The sequence below is a fragment of the Neopsephotus bourkii genome, unplaced genomic scaffold, assembly GCF_033783945.1.
Source record: "Neopsephotus bourkii isolate Nb327-2 ecotype Australia unplaced genomic scaffold, CSIRO-AGI_Nbou_v1 NB_1394, whole genome shotgun sequence".
NCBI lineage: Eukaryota > Metazoa > Chordata > Aves > Psittaciformes > Psittacidae > Neopsephotus > Neopsephotus bourkii.
This window is the reverse complement of record NW_026901872.1, coordinates 2372484-2399221: the sequence shown is the minus strand read 5'-3', so window position 1 is coordinate 2399221 and position 26738 is coordinate 2372484. Positions and strand designations below refer to the sequence as shown.

The 26738-nt window shown below is 40.9% G+C and overlaps 1 protein-coding gene across 4 annotated transcripts in view; it reads right to left on the bottom strand.

The window, feature by feature from the left end:
* KLF12 (KLF transcription factor 12) overlaps window positions 1–26738 on the bottom strand; it is a 245384-nt gene that overhangs the window by 42853 nt on the left and 175793 nt on the right. For 3 of the 4 annotated variants that reach the window (XM_061367760.1, XM_061367762.1, XM_061367763.1), the window contains one exon: window positions 17116–17175. The exons of the other annotated variant lie outside the window; for it this stretch is intronic. In XM_061367760.1, the coding sequence (XP_061223744.1) occupies window positions 17116–17175 (60 nt within the window). The remainder of the gene's footprint in view (window positions 1–17115; window positions 17176–26738) is intronic. 4 annotated transcript variants of the gene reach the window in all.

Here is a 26738-nt window from a genome sequence, read left to right as displayed (position 1 = left end):
AGAAAGTCCTAACTACCGAACACTGACATACATAGTTCTGTGTTGTGTTTGCGAGTAAAAAGCTGAAATTGGTGGATCTAAGTGTTAAATCCTACAACTGGATTGAGATGGCTGAACCTCTTCCTCTTGGGACCCCACAGGAGTTAAGGATGTTCCCTGAGGGGTACCAAGGGTTGCCTGCATGAGTGCACTTGCACCACTGGAATGGAAGTCTTTACTTTTGGGTCTAACACAATCAGGATTCAGAAATTACATGCGAATCACAGCCACTTGTATCTCGAGAGCACAACACAATTTATGAGAGCATCAGAAGTCACCGGTGCTCTCACCCTTACGACTGCAGTAACGAACAATTCATTTCCGTGCTACTAGAGGGAGCAAAAAGAGAGCAAACAAAGCAGTAAACCTTCCTTTTCCCTTTCTTCTCAATTATTACAAGGTTTATCTATAATTCATAGGTTTTACTATGAGAATTGACATAAAACCTGAACACAGTTCAGATTTATGAATTTATTCTCTCAATATCCAAGTGAGGCTGATGGACAATGCTACCACCGTTTTTCAGACAAAGCAATGACACATAGAGTAATTAACTGCCCAATTTCTTTTCTTCTTTTCTTCTTTTTTCTTTTTTTACAATAAGCATGATCTGGAATAGAAAATATGGGTGACTAGGGCATCCTTAAAAATCAGGGCATAAGAAATCTAAGATAACAGGGATGGTATATGGCAGATAAAAAAAATCTCGAGTCACAGTCCCATATGCCTACTGAATGCAAAGGTGCATGTGATTTCAGGTAATTCATCCTTCAAACTCCACTTTTCTGGATTTCACTGGGTGCTCATATCACAGTATTTAGGATTAGAACTCACACACTAATTTTCAAAGAAGGCTTTCTCTCTCCAGGATGGTATTTTTACCTTATGTCTCCTCTACATTTGTTATGTTGTCTTCAGAACTCATTTTTCTATGTTCTGAGCTAATGGTTTGCTTAGTCTCTTTTGACAGACATAGGGACAAACTGTCAATTCTTGGAATGATTCACCTTGTGCTTCTTAGACATATGCTTTAAAATGGAATGGAGGTGTCCACCTCCCTCGATTAAACTCAGAATGAACTCTACCTATCTTCTGTGCTGGTGAGTCGTATCAAAAGAAACACTGAACATTTATTTATCCATGGAAGTACCTTTAGCTCTTACATGGAAGGCAACAGGTGGCACTGAGAAATTAAAGCAACTATTTCCTCACAGCTGATAAATAATTTCACAAACTGCTGCTTGTTTTAAGAGCGGTAAGAAGGAAAGAAAAAGAGACCCATTTGTCTTACCAGTTGTTTGACTGACCAACGGATTCTTGGTCACATCTGCCATATGTGTACATTTATGAAAATGCAGCCTGAGCAAAGGATCATAGAGGGTGTCTGGAGGCAACACAGGGCATGCTGATACACTCTTGACTTTAATGTATCAGACTTGTAATGAGGGGCTAATTTGGTTCTAAGCACTAGCTTGGCAGAAACAAAATACTTATAGACTATTAATAGAGAAACTTTTCACAGAAGCTGTGACCTTTATGACTTAGCATGGTTACATTACAATGAAGGAGATCTCTGCTGCAATAGAAACATGTTTTCCCCCCAATTATAAGGAAAGGAATGCTAACATAGAGCAACTCTTTAGTACATACACTGATGCAAACCCCTTCTGCAGTACAGAGGTGTTCTGAAACACGGCAAGGTTTATGGTGCTCTTAACAATAATGTGCTCTGAAGTCCCTCAAAAATCTGTTTTCAGTATTGACAGCCATTCTAGTTAAAGTCCCGTGGAGATGTGAAGGCAGTGATGTCTATTCTGTGACAATAAAACTGATTAATAAAAGAAAATATTATCAGAAATAATGTTGCATTGGAATTGGGGGTGGGGGAGAGGAGTGTATTGAAATGGTTACTTCTCTCCCTTCAGAGTCAGACATATGTAATAGATTTCTAATGACTCTGAGTATAATTAAACCTTTAAAAACAGTATTGCAAATGCCTGATGGAAAACAGTTAGGAACCACATCAAAGAGGACAGTCTGTTTACTATTTCAGGCTTTATTTGCCAAGCCATGTGCCAACAAAAATACTGGTTGTTAAAGGTCACCAAGACCAGAAGAACCAGGGAAATAATTGTATCAGGATCATTTTTAACACAAATAGTTAAAGTCTAGAACTCAGGAAAATACGTAACGCAAAACATAAATGTGCATTTTTAGACACATGAAAACCACTTTTTCTTTAATCCTAAAAGATACTTATAGGTCTGACCCCATCTGCTCATTGCTGTAATTCACAGCAGCACACAGAACATTAGCAGAAGGTCACATCGTCTAAAAGCACAGGTGCGTGGGATTAAACAAACTAACACAAAGACATAAAACAACTTACGAAAACAACAAATTAGCTCCAGAAATACAAGCTGAGAAGAGAAATTTGGGAATAATTAGAATAACTGGTACAGTAATCCTAGTTCTTCCTGACACTGCGGAAATGAGGAGCTCTACAAGGATACGCCAGTAGCTCAAGCAGCAGGACAGCAACAAGCATCATTTTGTCATACTTTAAAAAAGGGTTGAACAAGCTACTGACTCATCAGAAGCAAATGGTGAGAGCAGATGAATAACTGGCATTTCAACAGTTCTATGCTTTGCAACTATTTGTGCCATGAGGAATTATTTGTAGTGATGTTCTGAATGTAAAGAGTGATAGAATAGTTCATGGGAAGCATGTTTCTTTAATTTATCTTATTCTTAGTAACAGATGCAAATGATGGCAGATCTAGGATTAATTTGGTCTCAAGAAGAAAGCACAGAGTGAAAATCATTTCAGCCACATCTTTGACAGCTGGCCCACAATCATGTTACCCTGAGAATATTTGAGAGATAACCAAGGGGAGAGGGTAGAGATCGGCACGCCCTTAAGAATGTAACAATAGGAAGTGATTATTCACTGTTTTTTCTAAGAACTGGAGGCTTAAACTGAACAGAGGGAAGAACATTTTTTTGTTTTTCATGTAACACATACTTAGGACTCATTGCCACTGCATGCTGCAGAGGCCAAGAGAATAAATGGGCTCAAAGGAGGATTAGCTGAGTTCACAAAGGGCAGGGCCATATATAGATATTGAACACTGGGGTCAAGAAATAGCCTCAAAGATTCAAAGTGCATAAACCACAGTGGGTTTGTTTTTTAATCTATAACATAGAAGATGGATAGACGGAGGGGAAGGATGTATTCCAATCACTGTATACCAACCCTTTTTTTCTGCTCTTTTCATAAACACTAGCCAGGTTACTGGGTCCACTTGGACTGACTCAGTAAGAAGGACTTTAGACTTTGGTCAGTTGTTTCTACACACACACTAGTGAAACATGCCCTTTTGAAACCAAATGCCAACTAGTAAAAGATTCTCAGAGCAGAGGAGCAGGCAGGCTAGCTCTTACGCCAGCAGGATGACCTGCACCTCCATACTGCTTGGGGCATTTATAAATACATGACATGTGCAACAAATGACAGCTTTAAAAACGGCAGACCCAATGACTCATGCTCACCAGAAAGGAAAAAGTTCAATTTGGAATATCCAGGCTATCCTTCAGTCCAAGAAAGGGCTCTCTTCTGTACGATGTCCACTGTTTTGTTCAGGTCAAATCCAGACGCTGACAAGCACCGTACCGTTTCTTATTCAAGAGTATAGTCCCCTAAGGACATGCCATCTTCTCAGTATCATCTAGCCCAGGAAGCAGGTGTAGGGAGCATGAAGAAATACCTAAGGGCATGGTGGTGGGTGGGCTTCTTGGTCTTGGGGTGAAAGGAAGGAAGAAGGGTGAGGAGCCATTGCCAAGGCAAATGGGGAAGGGACAACGATGTATAGGGCATTCAGGCTGCTGAGATGACTGAACCATACTGAAAACAGCAATATTAAGTCTGAAAAAGTTCAGATGTGTGAAGATTTTAAGTCTCCTTGACCTCATTGTTACTACATTTTTCTCTAAAAACAACCTTGCCCTTAGAGGAGGATATTTCAGCAACTTCTGCTCATCGTGTCTGCTGGCAGAAGTAACAATACCATGTAAACCACTTTATTTTTCTCCACTGTAGGGCTCAGCACTTGTACCAAGATCATACACAACAGTATTTAACAATATTACCATGACATAACGATGGAGATGATGCCTGGGAAAGGGGAACCTAAAGAAAAGAAACCTATCAAAAAACCCTCCACAAAATTGCCTGACGAGTCATTTTTGTGAAATGAAAAGTAATTTACACAGCAGTTTTACAGAAAAGAGAATTACGCAGTTAATCGGCACTGCTGGATAATTACACTGTACATGAGGCCTTGCTTTTAGGGAAAAATATAAGCTAATAAAGAGACTCAGACAATCGATAACGGCAGGGCTTTTGGGAGATACTGGAGACACAAAGCTGAATAATTTAAAACTAAGGAGTATAATGCCTGTGAAATGGAATTATTTTAAGTTTACATTAATTCTCCACCCAATTATATACCTAACATGAAGTCCAAAAGCTAGAGAATTCCCCTTGGTTGCAAATAACTGCAGCAACAACGAGAAAGCCGAGGGGATGTGATCCTGAACATGACCAGACTCTGAATGTGTCCTCCCAGCTGCTGTGCCCATCCTTAATACTCAGAGGTCTGCTAGAGAATTAAAGCCAGTTTACACTTCCCTCCAGTTACTGCTGGTTCAAGTAAGGTCTCTCTCTAATACAGTCAACTGCAGTCAATCAATTTTCTTTGCGGTGCCTTTTTGTACCTCTCAAGTACCAGCAGCAGCCAGCTCAGCCTCACTGCCACATTTGTGATGGGAGAAACCAGTGAAAAGTTAAACAACATTGAATTAACAATGAAAATGATGACCGGTGTAATGAGAGCATTTCATTACCTTTGCATTGTAAGCAATTTAGCCCTGATTATTATCGACCTTCAGTGATACTGCATCCAAGTAAAACGTGCTACTCTAAAAAGGGTGGGTATAGTGGAAGGCAGGCATTGTTTCTGTGTGTACTCATAAATAAACCAGACCATTTCCCTTCCTGTGATAGAGGTTTACCTTACAGCTGAGTTATCAGCATTCTGCAGTCACCCTTTCTTTGTGTCTGTGCAACAAACAATATAAGAGCAACTTTACACAGTACACCTGAAAAATTATTACTATTATTATTATTATTACTTCTGTGGCACCCAAAAGAGCACTAGGTATTTCACAAAGTAGTTAAAAAGACAAACTATTTGCTGCAGTGAGCTAATACTCAGAGAAACAGTAGAACTACACAGGGTGGAAAAACAGGAGGAGGTGGTGTAACAAGAGGAAGTATATGGGTTACAGGAATAACATTAAACAGTTACTAATATGGGGGACATGAGGTTCAGTGTACGCTGCCTATTATTCCACACTGAGGTCAGAGGAATCCCCATGACTGGACATTTTGTTAGGTCACTTTCCAAATCCACTGTTTTTATCAGAAGTGCCCTTTGCTCGCACACAATAATCCACGTCTTTTTTCACTTAGGTTTTGCAGCCTGAAGGCAGGTACATTTGAAAGTTCTGTCAGTTCCAAACTGAATATAACTATTAAGGATTTATGATTCAACAAACAGCAGCCAGAGATTCTGGAGCTTTCACTGATTTCACAGTGACAGCACAATAAAATCCGGGACTTTGGGTCAGGACAAACCAGGACAAATGCACAGGAGCAGCTCGCTTCCCTGCATGCTACATAACCATTGAATCATAGAATCAACTAGTTTGGAGAAGTCCTTTAAGACCATAGAATCATAGAATGGTTAGGGTTGGAAAGGACCTTTACATCATCTAGTTCCAACACCCCTGCCATGGGCAAGGACACCCTCCACTAGACCAGGTTGCTCAAGGCCCTGTCCAGCCTGGCTTTGAACACTGACAGGGATGGAGCATTCACAACTTCCTTGAGCAACCTGTTCCAGTGCCTCACAACCTCACACTAAAGAGCTTCTTCCTTGTATCTAACCTAAATCTCCCTGTTGAAGTTTTAAGATGCGCCAATGAACCACACTGTGGGACTCTGCATGCACACAGCAGAAGTTAAGAAAAACTTGTGGCTGACTTGCTTCTTTTTCTCACTCTGCATCAGAATTTTACGGCTCACTATTTAGGGAACCAATTGGTGTGGCTGATCTGCTTCCTCTGAAGACACTGCTGTTTCCATGCACCTCCGTGTCCTGACAGCACTTTCCAGAGGGATTACAACATTCTTCACCTGCTGTGTGCACTGGGGACAGCCCAGAGTGAGGAGGCATAAAAAAGACCAGGACAAACTGCAGCACTCATTCCCAAATCCATCTACCAGTACAAAAACAACTGCCACACAGCTCCCTGCTCTCTGGGCAACTGCATGCCGACCAGAACAAAGCACGCTGCTGGCGCCTCCAGACTATTAATAATAGTAAGGTATGCGCTGCAGCAGGAGGGAGAGCTGCGAGGGGCAGCGCTCCACAGGGCTGGCATAAGGAATGGATCTGCTCCAGGCTGCCTGCCAAAAGCACTGGAAAACTTGACTTTCCGGGGGCCGCCCAAGGATGCTTCTCTCCTGCCTGCAGTACTCTTCGGAGAGCTTTTGCCCAGACCAGGCTGCACTTAGCTAAGTGCAGGAGGAAAGTATTCCTTCTTGTTCTCCAGCCTCTCTGACTGGTACTGCTGGCTCCTTGACCACCCTAAAAGCTTCTGCTTCATCCTAACATGCGTGTGTGGGTTTATAGAGGTCACTGGAGCCAGAGGTGAGCATCTGAGGAAGAAATCATTCCTACTTGCCCTTAACCCAACGGGAAACAAGAGGGACAGCAGAGTCTGCCAGAGGGTACTGTTTAGGTTTGTCCAGGACCCACTGCAATTGTAGAGATTAGGACAGTTTCACAAGGTAAGAGAAGAGAGAAGAGAAAAATTCATAATGTTTTGATAGAAACACCTCACTCCCTGCTGATAGCCTCCTATACCAGATGTTTTATAAGGGGGTAAAGGCAGTAAACCAGCACTGAGAAAGGAAGGGGCACAAGGGAAAAATAATAGAGATACTAGTGTCTATCAGTGCAGTGTTTAGCACAGGGAGACATGTCCAAGGGAAGTAAAGTCTGTATTCATGAACAATCTACTACCAGTTCAGGTCCTGGATCCCCTTTAAATTTCCACACGTCGTACCCCTGACATGCAGTGTGTCCCTGTGAGGGTGCTTCTTCCTCCTTCAGATGGCCGACAAGCTGTAGAACCATGCACAGAGAACGACTGCTGGCTTGGTTAAAAAGACTGCAGATGGCTAGCTGCTAGAAGCATTACTAAATATGTTGATGTTCCATGACCGAGTTTACTCTCATTGGTGTTTGTGTTTCTGGTTTGTGTATAGCAGGAGCGGTCAGGCAGGGCGAATGCTTACTGTTCTGCAGATCTGCTGCAATACCCCATTTCCACCGGTGAAGCTGACCCAGGCTTCAGTTCATTTCTCCCAGCAGCCTACCTCTGCTGTGGAGATGTGCTGTGGTACACTGAGAGAGCCCACCTCCCCATGGATGTTCCTATAGAAAATGTATATACCTTGTCTATACACAACCTTCAGCTTTCAAACCACTATCAGTGACCCTGTAGGAGAAGCAATTTGGCTTCCATGTGTACCATGCAGAGAGAATTTGAGATATCACCTATTTAGCAGGGGATTAAGGCCCCCAAGTATCTATCTTGAACCATCAGCCTGCTTCACAAATACAAACACACAGTTAGGGTTTCCAGGGACATGTTATCTCACAATATGGTATAAGCCAAGGGGTTAACCTAAGCCTCGGAGATATGTTTGGAAACTGGTTTTGTTAAGCCACTGTCACCTCCTAAATATAACCTTGTTTTCATTAAAAACAACAACAACAAAAAAAAAACACAAAAAGAAAAAGCCAAACCAACCAACCACACAAAAAATAAAACCCTTTAGAAGTTTCCTCTGAAAAAAATCCCATCCCAAAACAAAAAATCCCAACAAAACAAAACAGTTCTTTGAGGCTGTCTGGAGAATTCCTGAAAGTTTTCCACGTGTTCTAGCAATTCCCCCTGTGAAGCCCCGCACTGTCCTGCCTCCCTGGTGCAGACACCTAGAGAATGCAAAGCCTGTACAGATCCTGCACCAATTGCCCCCAGCTCTACAGCTGAGACAGCCCTTCCTGACCAGAGCTAACTAGCTTCCCAAGTATTTCCACCTGACTCCACAAGCTACTTTTTGCAGAGAAAAGCTAAACTGGATTATCACCTCCTTCTAAACTGCTTCTTATACAATAAGAAAGCCTGCAAGCATAACACTGAAATTTATTGAAATGCTTATTTTCCTACAGTGGTTCATAGACTGACAGAATGGTTTGGCTTAGAAGGGACGTTAAACCTCATCCAGTTCCACCCCCCTGCCATGGGCAGGGACACCTTCCACTAGACCAGGTTGCTCAAAGCCACATCCATCCTGGTCTTGAACACTGCCAGGGATGGGGCAGCCACAGCTTCTCTGGGCAACCTGTGCCAGTTCCTCACCAACCTCATAGTGAATAATTTCTTCCTAATGTCTACTCTAAATCGACAGGGTGCATATTACTTTTCAGCAGCTAATACAATTTTGCCCCTGTTCATATAAAGGACCAACCACGGTTTCTCTCTAAGAGTCTAAGACACAGCCGATGTTCTTCCAGGGCTCTCTACTAACGTTTTCCCTACAAGGGCTGCTGCAGCTGAGCTGTTCTGCACAGATTTCTGCTCGCTATGGGGGAGTTGGGGAAGGGGGGCGTTAATTATACAGAAAGATGGATCAGGGCCAGGGAGCCCCTCTGGTGCAGTGTCTCCTACATGCGCAGCCTCCTTCCTGCTGTTCTGCAGCTACAGGGATCACCTGTTGGTCTTGGCATTCCCCCAAGCTGGGGCCTAACGGAAATGACAGAATCAGCTAGAAATGAGAGCCAGCTCCTATTCCAGCCACCCAAATGAGGGAAATGCAAAAACAGATGATGGCAACGTGATCTTGCTGCTGCACGCGGGAGCCAAGAGGGGGTGGGGTAGAAGGGATGTATGTTGAAAAAAACAAACAAAAAAAAACCAGAACACACCTCCCCCCCCAAACCACTAAAAAGACCTTTTCTCCTGCTGTTCGCTTTTCATATTGAGCACTGTAAAAACATTAGGAGAGTTTTTCTCCACACGAACACCTGCCAATAGGGAGAACTAACTACCTTGTTCCTGCTCCCGCTGGGGATGTCAGATGTTTCCATCTCCCACATGAGAGATGTCAAAGGGATATTCAGGTATGCAGCAGAAACAATCTGCCTTTTTCAGGCCGACTCCTCTTGGTGCCGCACAGATACACACCAACTGTTTATAGATCTGTGTCAGGAATCCCATTCTCCCATAACAAACAGTGCTCACCAAAACCTTTTACTTGGCATTTGGGTGAGCTGCAGCTATGTGCAGCAGAAGGATTAAGCACCTCTCGCCTCTCATTTCATTCTTCTGGGCAGAAAACCAGTAAAGTAACCCATAGAAAAGGTAACCATCACAAGCAGTATTTAGAAGACAGGAATGCAGCCTTTTAAATGATGAAAATACAAGTCTAACTGCACCCTGCATTTCCAGATATAACTAGTTTCATACAAGCTGTTTGAATCCATGTTCACTTGAAGGAGTAACCATCCTAACATCCAAAATTTCTCAGCCAATTTATCTGGACCCTGGAGTTCAGTGATACCATAAATCCATCTCAAATAGCTTAATAGGCTATAAATGGCCTTTTAAGATTATTTATTTTTAAACCCAGCAATTTTTAAAAACAGTAACAATAAAAATGGGAAAAGCCTAATTCTTAAAAGGAAGTCTTTTCCTTCTCTGAGAGCAATGAAATGGGTCCCCAGAGCTTACTTCTTCCTGAGAAAACACTTCATGAATAGTCAATGCACAGTCCAATTCCTCAATAAGCACCAAGCCTTCAAACGCACCCAGCGTTTAGCAGTCTCTGTGACTTTGGCCTTTAAACCATAACACTTTTTGCCTTGCCCTCTTCAGTTTCCCAAGCCTCCTTTATTTCTGTTCTTCTAGCAACTAGGTAGGTAAGCTGAAGCAGAATTCAAGCAGTGGGAGCAAGCTGGGGCTAATTTGCACCTTATGAATTATTCAAGCCCTCCTGATTCCTGCACCTGCACCGAGGCAGGAAGCTTGTGAGGAACAGTCATTACTCTTCTCTAGGGTTTGCACAAGCTTGGTTACTGCTCAGACACTGTTCGGTAACTAAGGGCTTCAGGTCTTGTTTTAAGCAGTGGGGGGGGGGGGGAGGAGAAACAAGCTCACGTTGTAAACCCCTCCCCTTTGCTGCCCTAAACCCAGGGTAATCATTCAACCCCTTTTGCGTCAAACAAATCACAGTGTGTATCAGACTGCTGAATTCACCTCACACATGCTAATCTGGATCAGAGCATCAGCAGGGGAAAAAACGAATGTGTGCACGAGCTGGTCTCATCAGATATTTACTCAGCTGTATTAGATTGCACGTTTAAACTTCTCCCCAGCTCAGTAGGGAGTATTTCATATGCATCAAGTATTTCACATGCTAACTTGATCATTAAGGCACCCTTATCTACAGATAGGGCACAAATAAATTCTCTCCCTGGCATACTGGATAACATCAGGGATACTAACAGTTTAATATTACTGGAAGAGCCTATATTGTGCTTTCAACAGGATGGATTTAACAAGCAAATAGGTCTCTTCCATCTTCATCTACTGTTATCTTGGTAAACAGAATGCGACACCTAACTGCAAATCCAGATATGACCCATGAATCTAGACAGCCAGGAGGAACATTTGCAGAGAACATACACAAACCAATTAAGCACATTTTAAGATAATGGTAGGTTTATGAGTTAATATGCTAAGGCAAATAGATCTAAAAGTATTATGCAAATTCAAAGCAGCAAACACCATCTTTACTGTATCTCATGTCCACATTTGCACTGAATATCTTCACATCCTGTCCTTTACTAACACGCTGTTACCAACAATTTTTCCAGCTAAAGATCATCTCATTAATCCCAAGCAGCTAAGCATCGTGGTTTGATTGATTCAGTGAAACAGATCTGCAGTAACTGATAATGAAACCTCTTTAATACCCTCTTCCAAAATAACGAGTGAAACACAAGTGTTCAGAATTCAGAAAAGTACAGTCAATCCTTATCAAATCTTCACTTTTCTTCTCTCTATGCTGAAATAAGCATCCTTTCGATGCAGACTGAGCAACTGGTCCTATGCAGCTCTTACCTCACTTCTATCCAATAATAGGTATTCTGTCTCTTTTTTAAGGTATTTTAATCAGGCATGTAAACACGTTTTATTCTTTGATGCTCTTTCATTCAGCATCATTAATCCCCAACATGAAATCAATAGACTTAAAACATTTAATCATGCCAAAATGCAACATACAAATCCACAAATGACTTCTGCTCATCACACACTGAATAGCTTGCAAGTGGGAAACTCTGCCTTCTTTTTGCCTGGGGAATCAGAAAACTCTAAGCTAGTCTTTCATTGAAATAAACAGATTCTCTCTCCAAGTATCTGCCAGTGGGCAAAAAAAAAGATGTTGATATACAAAACATGTGAATTTCTGTTTGCTCTGTCATCTTTTTTCATGCCTTGTGGTCACATTGGTCTTACGAGAAACGTTTGTTTTACTGCAACCTCTTGACAGTATGTGTGTTTGAAAAAGTTTAAAAACAATTACAGTAACTGGGTTACAGAATGTACTGGAGGTGCAAGGGAGGGGAAAAACAGTTTTGCAGTTGTTTATTTTTATTTTTTAACAGCACACATTGTTTCTGTGCTTGAAAAGAATGCATAAGGGACAGCAATCATAGTTGCTTTTTTTGCTTTTTTTCTTTTTTTTAGAAGAAAGAAGATAATTTGCTCTACCTTATATATGATTTCCAAAGCCACTGGGATACAGAAAGTGACAAGAAATGCAATAATGGATTACAAATTGTGGCTGAGATTCAAAAATTAAGGACAGCCAGGCCCATGTAAAAGGGCAGAAACAAATAAACAAGGAAAAGGGATACTCTAGATAATGGAATAACATCTCTAATTCTACTACATTAAAAATGACTTATAGCTTACTCATTTCAAATGATAAAATATAGTTGAGGAAGTGAAATAACATATGGAGGAGTGTGAAAACCAGCATGCTGAAACCCTGATTTGGGAGGCAGGCACCAGAAGCCTTCCTAGGTCCAAGACCACATTCCCACACACTGTCCATGAACAGTCCCACACAGCATGCCCCTAAACTCATGAGGTCCTTCACTGGAGCTTCTTTAGGTACCAACCATGGTGACACTGGCCAAGTGTTGTATTGTAGCCTTGCAGTCACGTAATTCAACCAGGGAAGGAAAGACTTGTGTTGTAGGTCCTTCTCAGACAGAAGACTGATTCAGCATCATCACCCCAGGAATAACCTGGCTATAAGGACTTATGGTTTCCTGCTTGAGTGTTCAGGTAAGTGAACTACTCAGCACCCAGGACTGTAAGAACAACAAACCTAAAAGTTTGGGTAGAAATCTGGACATTCAGCTCCAAAAGGGGGATGGTAATAGCTCTATTTCATTCTGGCCTAATGTTGCTCCAGAGAATGGAGCCTACAGTCCCGGTCTTGCTCATGCTCAGGTAGGATTCAGGCTCTTCTTACTCACTTTCCTTTGCAACCTGTGACTTCTGTGCTTTTGTCTATACAATGGCCCATATTCAGCAAAAAGTGAGGTGAGAGACTCCACTGCTCCTCAAGTATCTCATCTGATTAGGTCTGTGCCAAGGATCCCAATGATTATAACATCCCCATGATGCCTGGGCTGAGAACCTCAGGTCTCTCTCTCTGTTGACAAGCTAGTTAATGAAGTTCTCCTGCAGAGGTGGGAACACTGCTGTTGCTGCTGCCAGCTTGCTTTTCAGTAGAATCATCTCTGCTCCAATATTGTCCAGAAAGAGCTATACATCCGAGTGAAACAGATGCTTTTATTTCCTATCACTTATATTTCATTTCCTATTGCTTATTTCCTATTCCTATATAGTCCATAATGACTTAGGTAACATAACCAGGCTGTATTCCTACGGAAGCACTAACATCCCTTAGGCCATCAGTGAAGAGAAGTATACACCTAAACCAGATGGGTAGGGTCTCCTTTCAGATTGCTCTTGAAACATGCAATGGGGGAATTCAGGTGCTTTTCCTCACCCTGAAAACAGGACACATACAGGACACAAACCTACTTTGTGTCCAAGTAAGGCACAAGTGCTATCTATCTGCTCAAGTGTTAGTAAAGTTTCCTGAGTGTGTCACAGAGATACCAGTGCCTCCAGTGTAGCACAATGTACTTTCACTACAGCTGAGTGAGGGAATGAAAATTAGTCATAGCAAGTATGACTAATCTGCACTTTACTGCAAGTATCTGGAGTCTCAGTAACCTCCTGAATTTGCAGTTTTTCCCACTGAAAGTAATGTTTATGCACCAAGCTGCATGGAGGAAAGGATGTAGATTAGGGAATTACTTCAAATGCTTTGGCTATCCTAGATGCATTAATTTTTCACCACCTCATTTATAGAAAGAAAAAGAGCACTCAACTGAAAACCAAACCAAAAAATCTAAGGTAATGTAATGAGGACATTCCACATCAAGTAAAGAGAAGATTAAGTATTTTCTTCTGGCAGTGCTTGTAATTATTATCAGTAACATTCTATTTATTATCATCATCATTATTCTTTAAAAAAAATATTTGGATAGTCTCCCTAAATGGGTGTTATTTTTGTGTTTGACAGAGGCCAGATTCACTCATGGCTGAAAGCAAAGTTTAGACTTAAGAAACGTGTTTTTTTTTTAAAGCCTGTGCTCTGTAGTCACAGTTTGGTCCCAGAGATGAATTGCAAGTACAGACTTGGGCCTTACATTCCTGCTAACTGAATGGGAATCTTAACAAGTGAAAGAGTACACTCTGCGATGCTGCTTTTCTTTTCGAAGTGGTGACAAAAGAGAACTACTGCTTCAAGTTAGCCTTACAAATGGCAGGAATAAAACAGAAGAGTGCAAACATCCATCTTCGAATAGCAGAGTCAAAGCAAACTAAGGTGAAAATGGTGTCCAGCAGGGTAATTCAGATCTGGAAAGTCATCCAACTCCATAGCAGCTTGACCCTAATATAGCCCCAAAGGCAGTGCTACAGCTGCCAGCTACACAGCTAGCCAAGCAGAGGTGTAAGCCAAGAAGCCAGCCATGAACCCATGTGCCAATGCAGGAAAGTTATATTCCAGAATTTGGCATCTCCAGCTGCCAAACATCTCCAATCTGGCTGAGCCTTTGGAACAAGGTGTTAAAAAGAAGAACAGGGGTAAATTACACAAAAGCAAAAGCAGTACTGTTTGCAAGACACCAAGGAAGAGGAGGCACGTTGTGCCCACTAACATCTGAGACTCACATGTGATAACACCAGTGAAACGGCAGATCAGCGCACTTCTGTATCAGGGGAAGCAGTAAGGACAAAATGCTCAACATTTTGCAGGAAAAGAACAGTTAGACATGTATGAATTGCAGCGACAGTCCCAACTTATGGCCATCCACATTGGTCAGCAGATGCAGAACATTCGTGTGGAACTGGTTTTGAGTAAAACTTACAGATTTCAGTAGATTTCATGAGACCAACAGAAAAAGGAGCCTACAAAGAATATTTCTCCAAGAATTCATGATCCATTCTGTTCCCCCCACCACAAAAATAAAATAATAAAAAAAAAAATCAAGTATCTAAGAATATTTCTGTACTTTCATAACTGGTATAACATAATTAAAACCATTGTTTTATGGAAGAGTAATTTTCTTGAAATTTAGTGAAAAAGATAACTTTAGTAATGCCAAATTGAAAAAGAAAACCCAAAACTAGAAAGGCATGAAATTTCATTCAAATGAAATACAGACACTCACTAAGCTGTACTTAATTGTAGCACAATTCACTTCTGACAAGCAGTTACTGCTCCTAAACTGCAATAGTACTATACTCCAAGAAGCAAGACCAGCTGTGAGGAATATTCCCTAGAAGAACGAGCAGTTTTAAGTGCACCGTAAGAATTCATACTTTCAAATGATACACTAACTGAAATATTCATCTTACTGGTCTCATTTCCACCTTTCACTCTGCAGACAGATCCTCATGGCCTAAATGAGATTTGACAGCTGTGAATTTCTTGAATAATTTGGTCCTTTATTTTAAAAACCCATAGAAGACCTTATCCCTCTCTTACAAGTTTCTGGTTTTATTACCAGCTATTGGCCTCACCAAAATATTATATTTCAAACTCATCTCATTCCAGTCAGAGCCAACAAACTTTCAGTGGTTTAGAACTGGTACATGAGATAACTTATGTCATCTTCATCTACATCTAACCATGAATGTTATTCAGGGGACCTCATTAGTAGGAGCTCTTATTCATTGTTGTGGTATGTGTAAACTCTACATGCATAAATTAATGAGCAATGCTGAGAAAAGAGCAAAAATTGACAACATTTTCAAGCCTCCTTCTTGAAAATGCTTCCTACTATAGAACAGAGGCTAATAGAATTGGTGATTATATAGATTATTGCTGATTTTCGCTAAAGTAGCCTTGCATTCAAAATAGTATCTGAAATACAAATTTATTCTAGAAATACAACATTTTGGGAAACTAGTAGGCTCTTGATTATAAGTTCTGAAGTTGCACTGATAAATTCAATCAGAACAAAGAAAATTCTAAGGATTTATTATTTTTTTTAATAATCTTATAAGCTCTATTCCATTTCCATGGAAACCTTAAAAACTTTGCACTGGCTTTAACAGAGAAGTTGCTGCTGCCTGCTGCTGCTTTGAAAATGTTTGAGTAATAAGATCCTGCACATTTTTAATATAAATATACCAGTTGTAATGCAATTAACTGCAAATTGGAGTAGATTTGAGGAACGATTTCTGTATTCGACTACTCATTAGCAATCTGAAAGTGTAATTGCTCTTAAACGTGCCGTCTTCTTAATTTCATTATGAATTTAACTCTACTTATAAATGTGAAGAATTAAGTTTATTCTGCAATTTATTTGCTTATGCTGAATGTCTGAAGTTGTTTTTCCTTCTGTACTCTACATAGGAGGGCCCATGGATTACTAAGAGTAGATAAAGCAGTGAGTTGAGGTGTATACACTTATCACATGACAAACACAACTGCAAAGGAATCTTTCTAGGGGCCCACAAAACAAACAAATGAAGGGGGAAGGACAAACAAGCAAGCAAGCCCACTAAGAGCAGACATTTGATCACACACTATTTTAAAGCCCAATAAACCACCAGCAACAAAGCCAACAAAAAAAGGAATCCTATCAGAGTTGGTACATCCCTTCTGTCATACAATATTTCTCCTTGGGCAAGTGAGGTGAACCCAAAGCACCTTACGGAATCACAGCTCTTACTGAAACCTCCCAGTCAGCCCCCCCATTGGATTTGTATATAAACTATAAAGCAGGGTATCTACTAAGGAATTACAGAACAAGGGTTTAAAATTCTGGCATCTCTGAAAAACAAGCAAGGAGGCATTTGCAAAGATCTCTTTCCTACATTCACAGCTTTGCTGGTGTACTGTTTCATGGTAACTGGCAATGACCCATTATAACCAGCTATGTTGATTCACATTTAATTTCGTTACTCAATTTCAGTAGACAGTTTGCACATTTTTAACTGCATTATCAAACATCTAACAGAATATTTTCTTTTTTTCTGGTTTGGTATTCTAGTCATTGGGATTTTGAAAAAAAAATTTGCAGCTTTCCCATGATGCACACCACCACCCTCCCAGCCCCAAAATACTAAAAGCAGTAACACAAACCAACATTAGACCTTGCCTAGGCCCGCATATCCCCCAGCCGTGATAGTAAGAGGGAAAAAAAGCTGAAAAGCACTGCTACTAGACTTTGTCAATAAAACAGAACATTATATAATACACAATAAAATGCTTCATACCTGGAGTTGAAAAAACGAAAAGGGTTAACAGCTGACCTGGCACAGCCCCACATGCTCTCTCTGGAAATTGAACACAGACAATTAGGAATTTTAAGTTACCCCAAACAATTGCAGGGGACTTAGACAAGCTTGAGGAACACTTACTGCAAAGTTCGCACATAGCCTCAGTGTGGAGGAGACTTTCAGATTTTCCCATTCACTTAAAACTCCTCCTTCAACTCAAATTCCTCTGCAGAAGTCCCAGCTGGTGCTAAGCAAGTCATCAGGAGCTCTCCCATTAATTTACATGGGAGCAAAGACAAAGCTTAAGGGCCCAGGTGTCATGTAGTGGGAATTCTGGATCATGGTAGATCATATTTTCTCTTTAAAAAATAATCAGTGACCAAGAGGTAAACATTAACAAGAACCTAGACCAGGCAGACATCGCACAAAGAGAAAACAGAGGCTGGAGTGAATGTCCACTCCCAGAATTCTGCTGCTTAAGTAATATTGTTCCCAACACATCACTGAAAAATCGAGCTTTTTACTTAAAACTGAGACTCCAGGGGAACATAGATAATATTCTAGAATATTATTTGGAATACTGCACAACACAAATATACGACGTCATAGCTGTATAAACTCCTATGTTGGGATTTGGACTACATGGACTGCTCCTTTTCACTGACAAATTCTGATGTGCTGCATGTGCTCAAATGAGGCATCATAGAGCTGGCTTTGGAGACAGTTCCACCAGCACGTTAGGGAAACAGAAAAGTAAAGCCTGTAGAAAGCCAAGCCCATGAATAACCCCCTTCAGTCCTTCTCTCTGTGGTTTAGACCTCAAATGTACCAAGAAATTGGTCTGAGGCCAAAGCCCAAGAAACTAGTAAAAATATTAGAATAAAAACATGAATCACAAAAATGTTCTAGCGCACCAGCAGTTGAATGCATTTGCACTGGAAGCATTCTGGGTCCTTCATAATGGTCAAATAAAATGGCCATCTTGGCACAGCAGTTTTTGAAAGTGAAAAGGAAAATTTCAAAGCAACTTCTCTTGATTTATATAACTGCATTTTCCATTTGCCCTTGGAAACCTACAAATAATCCATTTTCTCCCAAGATTTTGCACTCAATCTTTCAAACCCCTTACATGCTTCAAATGTACAGTAAATATTAGTCTTCTTTACTGCTTGTTTGATTTTGCCATTTGGTAAATGTTACATTTCTAATACTGACAGAAACCTGCTATCAAGATGACAAAATGATGTAAAGGATTTTTGAAGTCTAAATTATTAGCTCTGTCAGAGTCTGACACTTTTTCGACTTCCTGTGTAGACTCCTCCTTCTTCAGAAATGTCTCAGGTACCTGTCCCATGGCATCACTAGATACAGATTTTATTTCACAGTTGTACCTAATCAGGGGGCATTGGGACAAAATCTCCCTGACCCCACCAGCCCTCAACTGAAATGAATGTGCACTGGAAGAATGGCATGGAAACTGTAACATTGACCATTCTCTCCTATGTCAATTAATTTATAATAATCTCTGTGTCTTATTGGGAAAAATATTTACTCCTACAAACAGCAACACATTACCCAGAAGTCATGACTCTAAATTATGTACATTTTTCATAAAGGTCCCTTTTTAACAACTAAGCAATAAGGTAGGCAAAAATAATGTTTGTGAGGATGATAAGCATTTGCATGCTAAATTTTTGTCAGTGGGACAACTAAAACTCTGGTTAGAACTTCCAGTATCCAGGCACTGAAGCGAAAGACACACAGACATCTTCCAATCAACGTCACAGACACCTAAAACTTCCTATGCTCTTCTCTGTCTGGCCTGAAAGCCACATGCCGGTGGCTTTCCACCCAGCCTCTGCTCTCATCTAGAAATCATGGGGAGAAACACTCAATCCTTGCCTCTGGGCCTTGAACCTTATCTGTGCTATAAAAATGGCTAAACCACACATGACAACTTGGATTCACCATAAAAGGGACCTGTAATAGTCACTTCCCAATCCAAACCACAAGGGTAGGAGGAAAAATAAGAGGGAAAGGATGTTGTAGGACCACTCCTGGATATCTTTTCGCGTTCTACCCTTGTGTTCCATTATTGGCAAACGTAGGTATCTGGCTTCCTGAGTCAGTACTCTAACAACTAGGTTTTTATGCCAGATGCTGGTGGCTGTACCACTGCTGCCACTGGCCAGCACATTTTCAGACAGAGAGAAGGCTGGTGGGAAGAGGACAGCACGCTCTGGGTTTCAGAACAGGCAGAAATAGGTAAGCTCAGAACAAAGTACTTGATCTCTTCTTTTCCACAATGGAAAGTTGGGAACTTAAGCCTTTTTTTTCAAACTGTACTTTAATGAACAACTACAGGTCAGAAGCCCAAGCTCCAGAATCATAGAATCATAGAATAGTTAGGGTTGGAAATGACCTTAAGATCATCAAGTTCCAACCCCCCTGCCATGGGCAGGGACACCTCACTCTAAACCATATCACCCAAGGCCTCGTCCAACCAGATAACCCCTAGTTAAGTGGGTGGCAGGTAAAGGAAGTAGGTTGCTTTTCCCATTGAACTTCAGACCATTTAACTCTGTTGACTGTACTGTGGGAGCATTGATGCCTTGTGCAGGTGCTCGGAAACACTGCTGGAGCCAATCACCTATTTTATAATGTTTCAATGCCTCCGCCAGACCTCCCCCAAAGCAGGCAATTAATCTCAAGTGCCTGTGCTGTTGCATTTCATCTTTGTTCTGGGTACCTGTAGTATTTCACATGTGTTGCAAGCATAGAGAGATAGTGGTACCTCTATGCTGTGCAGTATGGCATAGAAAAGGATGAAAAGGCTATACCTGTTACAGAACTGCACAGTACTTCTTCCCAAGCAAGAGGAAAAACATGTTTTATTTTGATTATGCCTTAGTAGTGGCTAAGAATCTCAGAAACGATGTGGTGATACGGACAGCAAGTACTTCAGAAGCAGAAATGTTGAGTGCAAAAGAAATCATAGAATCATATATTGGTATAGGTTGGAAGGGGTCTTAAAGATTATCTAGTTCCAACCCCCATGCCATGGGCAGGGACACCTTCCACTAGACCAGGTTACTCAAAACCCCATCCAACCTGGCCTTTAATACTGCCAGGGATTAGGGCAGCCATGAATTCTCTGAGCAACCTGCGCCAGTGTCTCACCACGCTCAGAGTAATGATTTTTTTTTCCTAGTATCTAATCTAAATCTCCCTTCTTCTAGCTTAAAGCCATTCCCCTTTGTCATATCACTACCTGCCCTCGTATAAAGTCCCTCTTCAAATTTCTGGTAGGGTCCCTTAAGGTTTTGAAAGGCTGTTCTATGGTGTCTCGAGCCTTCTCTTCTCCGGACTAAACAAGCCCAACTCTCTCAGCCTGTTCAGCTGTGTAAAGAGTTTTCAGCAAATAATTAATTATACAACATTATCCTGTTACTCTGCTTTTGAATATTTGTGACTGAGATTTTGGTCATTATTCCAGTTCCTCCTGTAAAGTTATTTATAAATGGTTTGACTCTTTGGTCATGATAAGCAACAGGTCACAGAAATGGCAATGGCCATCAGGTCATAACAGACACACCTCGGTGAATTTTACATGAAGCCATCTCTCTGACAGCACTGTGTGTCTCTCATTTATCACACAGTATTCCAGCCCTATGCTAAATATTGTATTTTTAAAGCAAATAATTGAGGGTGATACTCTGACAAGACTGAGACTCCTGCTGCCTCTTAACAAGTACATAAATGCAAGTATTTCTTTTGATGCCTGCTGGCAGTTTCTGGTCATTTCCAGGTTATTTCAGTTTCCAGGCTCTGTTTATAAGGCTGGAGATTTCTGCCAGCAGCAGATACTGTAGACAGGCTTTAGAATGAGCACTTTCTAGGGCAGACTCTGATCTCAGCGCCTGCCAGCCTGCTCCACATTGCCTGAGCTTAGTGATACACGCAAGGCAAGAGTGCTTCGGCCATTGCTGCCTCCTAGGATGCACTTCCTTATTTTCTGCCTGCCTCAGTTTTTCTATTTCCTTGCACCACTGTGTCCTGTTGCAACTCAGTATATCCCAGAAGGGTAAATAAATAAAAGCATGTTATTTCTTCACACATCTTTGGTTTGTCACTGCTAAAACAATGAAGGTGCTCAGCTTGACTCTGAAAACTTATGACTATCATCACTTCTGATACACCTCAGGATTAGATGCTATTATCTCAGCCATTGCTTTGCTTTACTCTTTTTTTCAGCCTTCAATTCATTTTATTTTGGCTAAAGAAATTTCATAAGTATGGTAACTTTAAGCTCCAATTATCCTTTTCTTTGTATGTCCAAAATAGTAACACTTATGTCCTCAGTCACATACACATGGAGAACAACACCTCCTTGGCACACAGGCTCAGGACAAAACACTTCCATATCCATTATTCAAGAACTTCCTTTCACTCCTTTTTATCTCCAGTCTAAAAAGAGCTTGCTATGAGAAATTAAGTTTCATTGGAGTCACTACTAGTGAAAAAGGACTGAACTAAGAAACGGGAAAATACAGCACAATCCTTTCCCGTTGTGCATGAGAAAGGAAAATAGCAGAAAAAAATGTGGTTTGCTTATGTTTTTAGATTCCTGTATTCACAGGCTCACCCAATTATGCCTTACTGAATAGTGTTCCCCTCTTCATAGTGCCCTCCTTTGCACGGTTTATGTACCTGTGACCTACACAGCCTTTTTTGTGGTTTTGCATGCACTGATCTAAACATTCAGGAACATTTTTCCATAAATCAGTATAAGCACTGCTATTAAGATTTAATTGTGCTGCATGTTTGTCTGTCAGAAAATCACAGGAACTGCCTTATGGAAAAGGAAAGATAAAAACTTATCTGATCTAGATAATGAAAAAAGAAGTAATTTTGGTTCAAGTGACAGCAGAGGACAATGCTCTTTCTTTTTCTTATCAGTAAGTCAAGGTAGCAGTTCACTGAGGTAGTTTTATTGTGCCTTTTTCTGGCACTGTTCTGCTATCTAATCCACACTGATGTGTATTTGCTACAGCTCTGAATTTCTTAATGCACAAAGCTCTTCCCCTCTTTCTGTGCTGATTTAGAAAGAAAAAAAAAGAGAAAAAGCTGAATAACAAATCGTTGAGGAAACAGATGCCAAATAGATGTACAAGCCGCTAACTGGGTAGCAGTAATGCATAATGTTATTTATAATTCATTCTTGAGTGTCATGCTCTTCGAGCAACTACATAATGCCAGCCTCCCTATCAATAAGATGCATTTCACGTACCTAACCATTAATGACTCAAGCTTCACTCTGGAGCAACACATTGTAGTGGATTAAGCATGGGACTAGAAGGCAGACGTCCCTGATCCCAACTCATCCTCTGTTTTGCTGTATGGCCTTAAGCAAGTCACTAACCTGCTGATAATTATAATATTTGAACACACGAGAGACCTGTACGATTTAATTAGTGAATGTTTGCAAAGCCCTCCAAAGATAAAAAATGCTATATGAATTATAATCATTCACTATTGTTTTGAGGCATTTTATTCCAAAACACATTTCTGTAAACATGTTTAGTAATGCAAAATCCCAATAATGGCAACGTCTGATAACCACTTGGAAATGACTGGCACTTCATAGACTAAAATTTAAATTAATTAACAAATTTTGTCTATTTTGTGAAAAGATAATTATAAGAGACTATTCAATATAGACATTGAACTGATGCTGGGAAACAAGATCTTTCAAGTTTGCTTGTGACAGAAAAAGGTAATGAAAGAGACATACATAAAGGTATTTATGAACCCATATGTGTTACAAATGCCTCTCTTTCTGAACCATATTGGCCTCAAAAATACTCTAAGTGTTAACTTACTTTTTTCTTTTTAGCATCCAGACTCCTGTTACAGCTTCAGGGTTAATCATCAGACCCAATGAAGTTAATGGTAAAACTCCTCTGGACTTTACAGAACCAGGATTCCTTGGTTCTTCCAGCTTATTATTCACCTAATTTAAATATTTCTCTTAGGAGAATGTTACTCCTAGCAATGGTGTGGTAAAGTATGTATTGAAGAGCAATGCCTAGGACTTCAGAGAGATTCCAGAGGAAAAAACCCAGACATTCTAATGGCAATGTGGCCTTGCTTTAGATCTACTCAACATTCAAGGTAATTCACTGTTACAGGGGAGACAGGAAAATATAATTCTGTGTAGACCAAGCTAAAAGCACTTCTACTTTCAAATTAGCTTTCTTCAGGAAACAATTTAACAATACCTCTATCTCCTAATACACTGTCATTTCAGCAATACCATCCTTTCAAAGCAGGCAGCAATGCCAGTTTCTCTGTAGAAGCTGCTTTTGATTTACAGTTGCTGCCTACCTGGCCCTTGTTCCTAATGATTGCTGGCTGACGGGAAATCTGTTATCTTGGCAAAAAGCTCTGGGATTTATACCACTGAATTTCCATACCAAAAATTGTAGAATCTCTGTGCATGCACAGAATGGCATCCTTTGATTTTACTGCCCAACTGCCAGGCTATTAAGCCTTTTTACAACAGGCTCATTTGGATTACTAAGACCAAAGGCTCAGAATTAGTACTAAAGAGCAATTTCCAAAGGCATATAAGGGCTTTCAAGCTCTTGCAGTAGAAGTCCTTCGTACAGCTTTAGGCACATTCACTTTTATATACATTCACAGAATTCTGAGATTCCAAATTTTGCTTGAAGAAAGTTTATGAAGTGCTATATAAATAAACTGTAGAAGTGTAGTGGTTTAACCAATGCCAGACAGCTTTTTACCCACTCCCCCCCTTTCTTACCCTCCCCTTACTCCTGAAGGGACGGGGAGGAGAATCAAAAAGAAATGCAACTCCCACGGGTTGAGATAAGAACAGTTTAGTAACTAAGGTATAACACAAATCACTACTGCTACCACCAATAATAGTAATGATAAAGGAAATAACAAGGGAAGAGAATACAACACCCCATCACCAGCCGACCGATAACTCGCCCCCCTCAGCCTGACCAAGCACCGACCGATACCTCCTCCAACCCTGCCGTCCACCTAGTCCTTCTGGGTAACTCCCAATTACAGCCTGGGCATGACGTGCTGTGGTATGGAATACCTCTTTGGTCAGTTTGGGTCAGGTGTCCTGTCTCTGCTTCCTCCCGGCTCCCCTCCTCCCTGGCAGAGCATGAGGCCCACAAAGGCCTTGGCCAAACCAAAACATCATTGTTTTTCAGCTCTGTTCCCAGCTGAAAGTCAAAACACAGCCCTGCACCAGCTACCAAGAAAGACAAAAATGACTGCCACTGCTAAACCCAGGACAAGAAGAAGTCAGTACTTCTTCAGAAAGTTATCTGAACTGCAAGTAGGTAGGAGAAATCACACCTATAGTAGTTGCCATACCCAAAGTGTAAATGTACTGGCTAAGTTTCTTCTTGAGTCACAGACTTCTGGCATGGCCTTAGAAAAACACAGAGGGGGTTCCTCATATATAACTTCAATAGTGTTAAGTTTTATCATCACTCTCCCTAAGCTGTTTGTCCAGGGTCCTTATAAATAACCACTGGAGAAGGCAGGCACCTCCTAAAGGTAGGTGATCACAACTGATGAGATGGCTGGACCTAGAAGTATGCACATCTCTTCTCTGAGGGAAATCTAGAACCCTGGAGCCTAGCTTTTAGGTAGATTACATTGTGAGAGATGAACCCTGCTGCAAGGCTATGTCCAAACTGGACTAAGAAGGACAAAAATAACCATTACAGCCAAAACCAGGACACCAGTACTGCACAGAGGTAGCTGAGACACAGCACACCTCTGTCACCTCAATAGCACCTTTGGGTCATTAGCCAACTTCCAACCCAGCAACACTTTTCACTGATAAACCTTTTCTGCCACAGGATATGTATCTAAGACTGCTGACAAAAAATAGCACAAAACTAGAACACAAATACCCCTGAAATAATGACGGGGGGAGGGGGGTATCAACTGCAGTACAGATGACTGCTTGCCTTACAGGGCTCTACATAACCAGCATCTTTCACTCATGTATCAGCACACACCCCTCCCTCTGTTAATGTTTAATGACTCAGTTCAGTTTGCAGAGTGACTCTGCAGGAAGTTGAGAAGCACCGCTGTGTAACAGCCTGTGGGGAGATGGGAAGCCCATGGGCAGTTCTTTCTGAGTGTGGAGTCCAATTTCTCCCATGAGCATTACAGCAACTGTGCGATCTTCTGTTCTAAAGCCTCAATGCAATGGGAAAATGCATCCCAGACTTGGGAAATCTTCACAAGAAAAGTAAAATTGAAACTGATGTATATCCACAATTTTGCTCTAGATCAATTAGCATCCTCCAGTGAAAAAAAATGTTTTACTGGGAAATTCTCGACCAGCACTAGTCTGTTCTCCATGTGTAAAATCCCCACCCAACTGTGCCAGTTTTAAAATGAGCACTTGTCCATGGAGGGCAGATGTACCAGAGGAGAGTGGAACAAAGTTCACACAAGTACTGCCAAAATACCCTCACTTACACTTCTTGGAGACTCACGACAAAGTATTTTGTCTGCAAGTAGAAGGAAAAACTAAGTTGAAAGTTCCATATGGTGAATAGCACATCGGTAGTAATCACAGAATCATAGAATACTCAGGGTTGGAAAGGACCTTCAGATCATCTAGTTCCAACCCCCCTGCCATGGGTAGGGTATCACAGAAACACGTTGAATACAGATGTGCAAACAGTAAAATGAATGTAATTTTACACTTTATCACAATAATTGGAAATTATTTATCATATTTATCATAATTGGGATGATTGCAGCTGAAGCAGGAAAACAGAAAATATCAGTGTAGAAAATGAATGGTTGGTGAGAACGCAGTTATAAACCTCAGAAGAGATAAAAACAACCACAAAAGCTGATTTACACTGAAGAAGAAGAGGGAGAAAAAACTGATCTAAGGAGAAAATAACAAGACTTCAAAAATACATCCCTATTTAAGACTACAGTGGTACCGTGGCTATGCTGCCTGTCTGCTGAGGAATTTCTTTCTCACTAAAACTATCTTCCACTGCATTGCAATAATGCAAACCATTCTAATCTAGAAAAGCCAGCAGAATTTAAAAATAAAGTAACATGATCACATTAGCATCAATATATCAATTGCAAAGCGTAACCAAAGAGAATGGGGGTAGGGTCAAAGCCCCTAATCTCATTTTCATGCAAGCACTCAGCGGCACCCAGCTCAGTGCAAAGAAGAGTTCATGCTAAAGGTCACCACAGTCACATCCAAATGACAAATCACATTTCTATGAATTAACTGCAGCTGTAACTGTAAGTATTCAGGATTTCCTCTCTCTCTGTTATCCCAGAAAAACAAGAAGCTACCTTAAGCTTCTTGTTTATATGCACAGTTTATATGCATAGTCCATCTATTCCTTGATGTTATTTGAAAGAAAAAGATGGTTTTGGCAAAGGAGATCCCTCAGCCTACAACCTCTAAGGAGGAAAAAAATCTATAAGAAGGAGGAATTTCTGGCTCTTTGGATTTTCACCAATATACTGACCAAGAGTTCAGGCTAAAAATCACCCTCTGCCTCTCCCAGTTCTGCCCT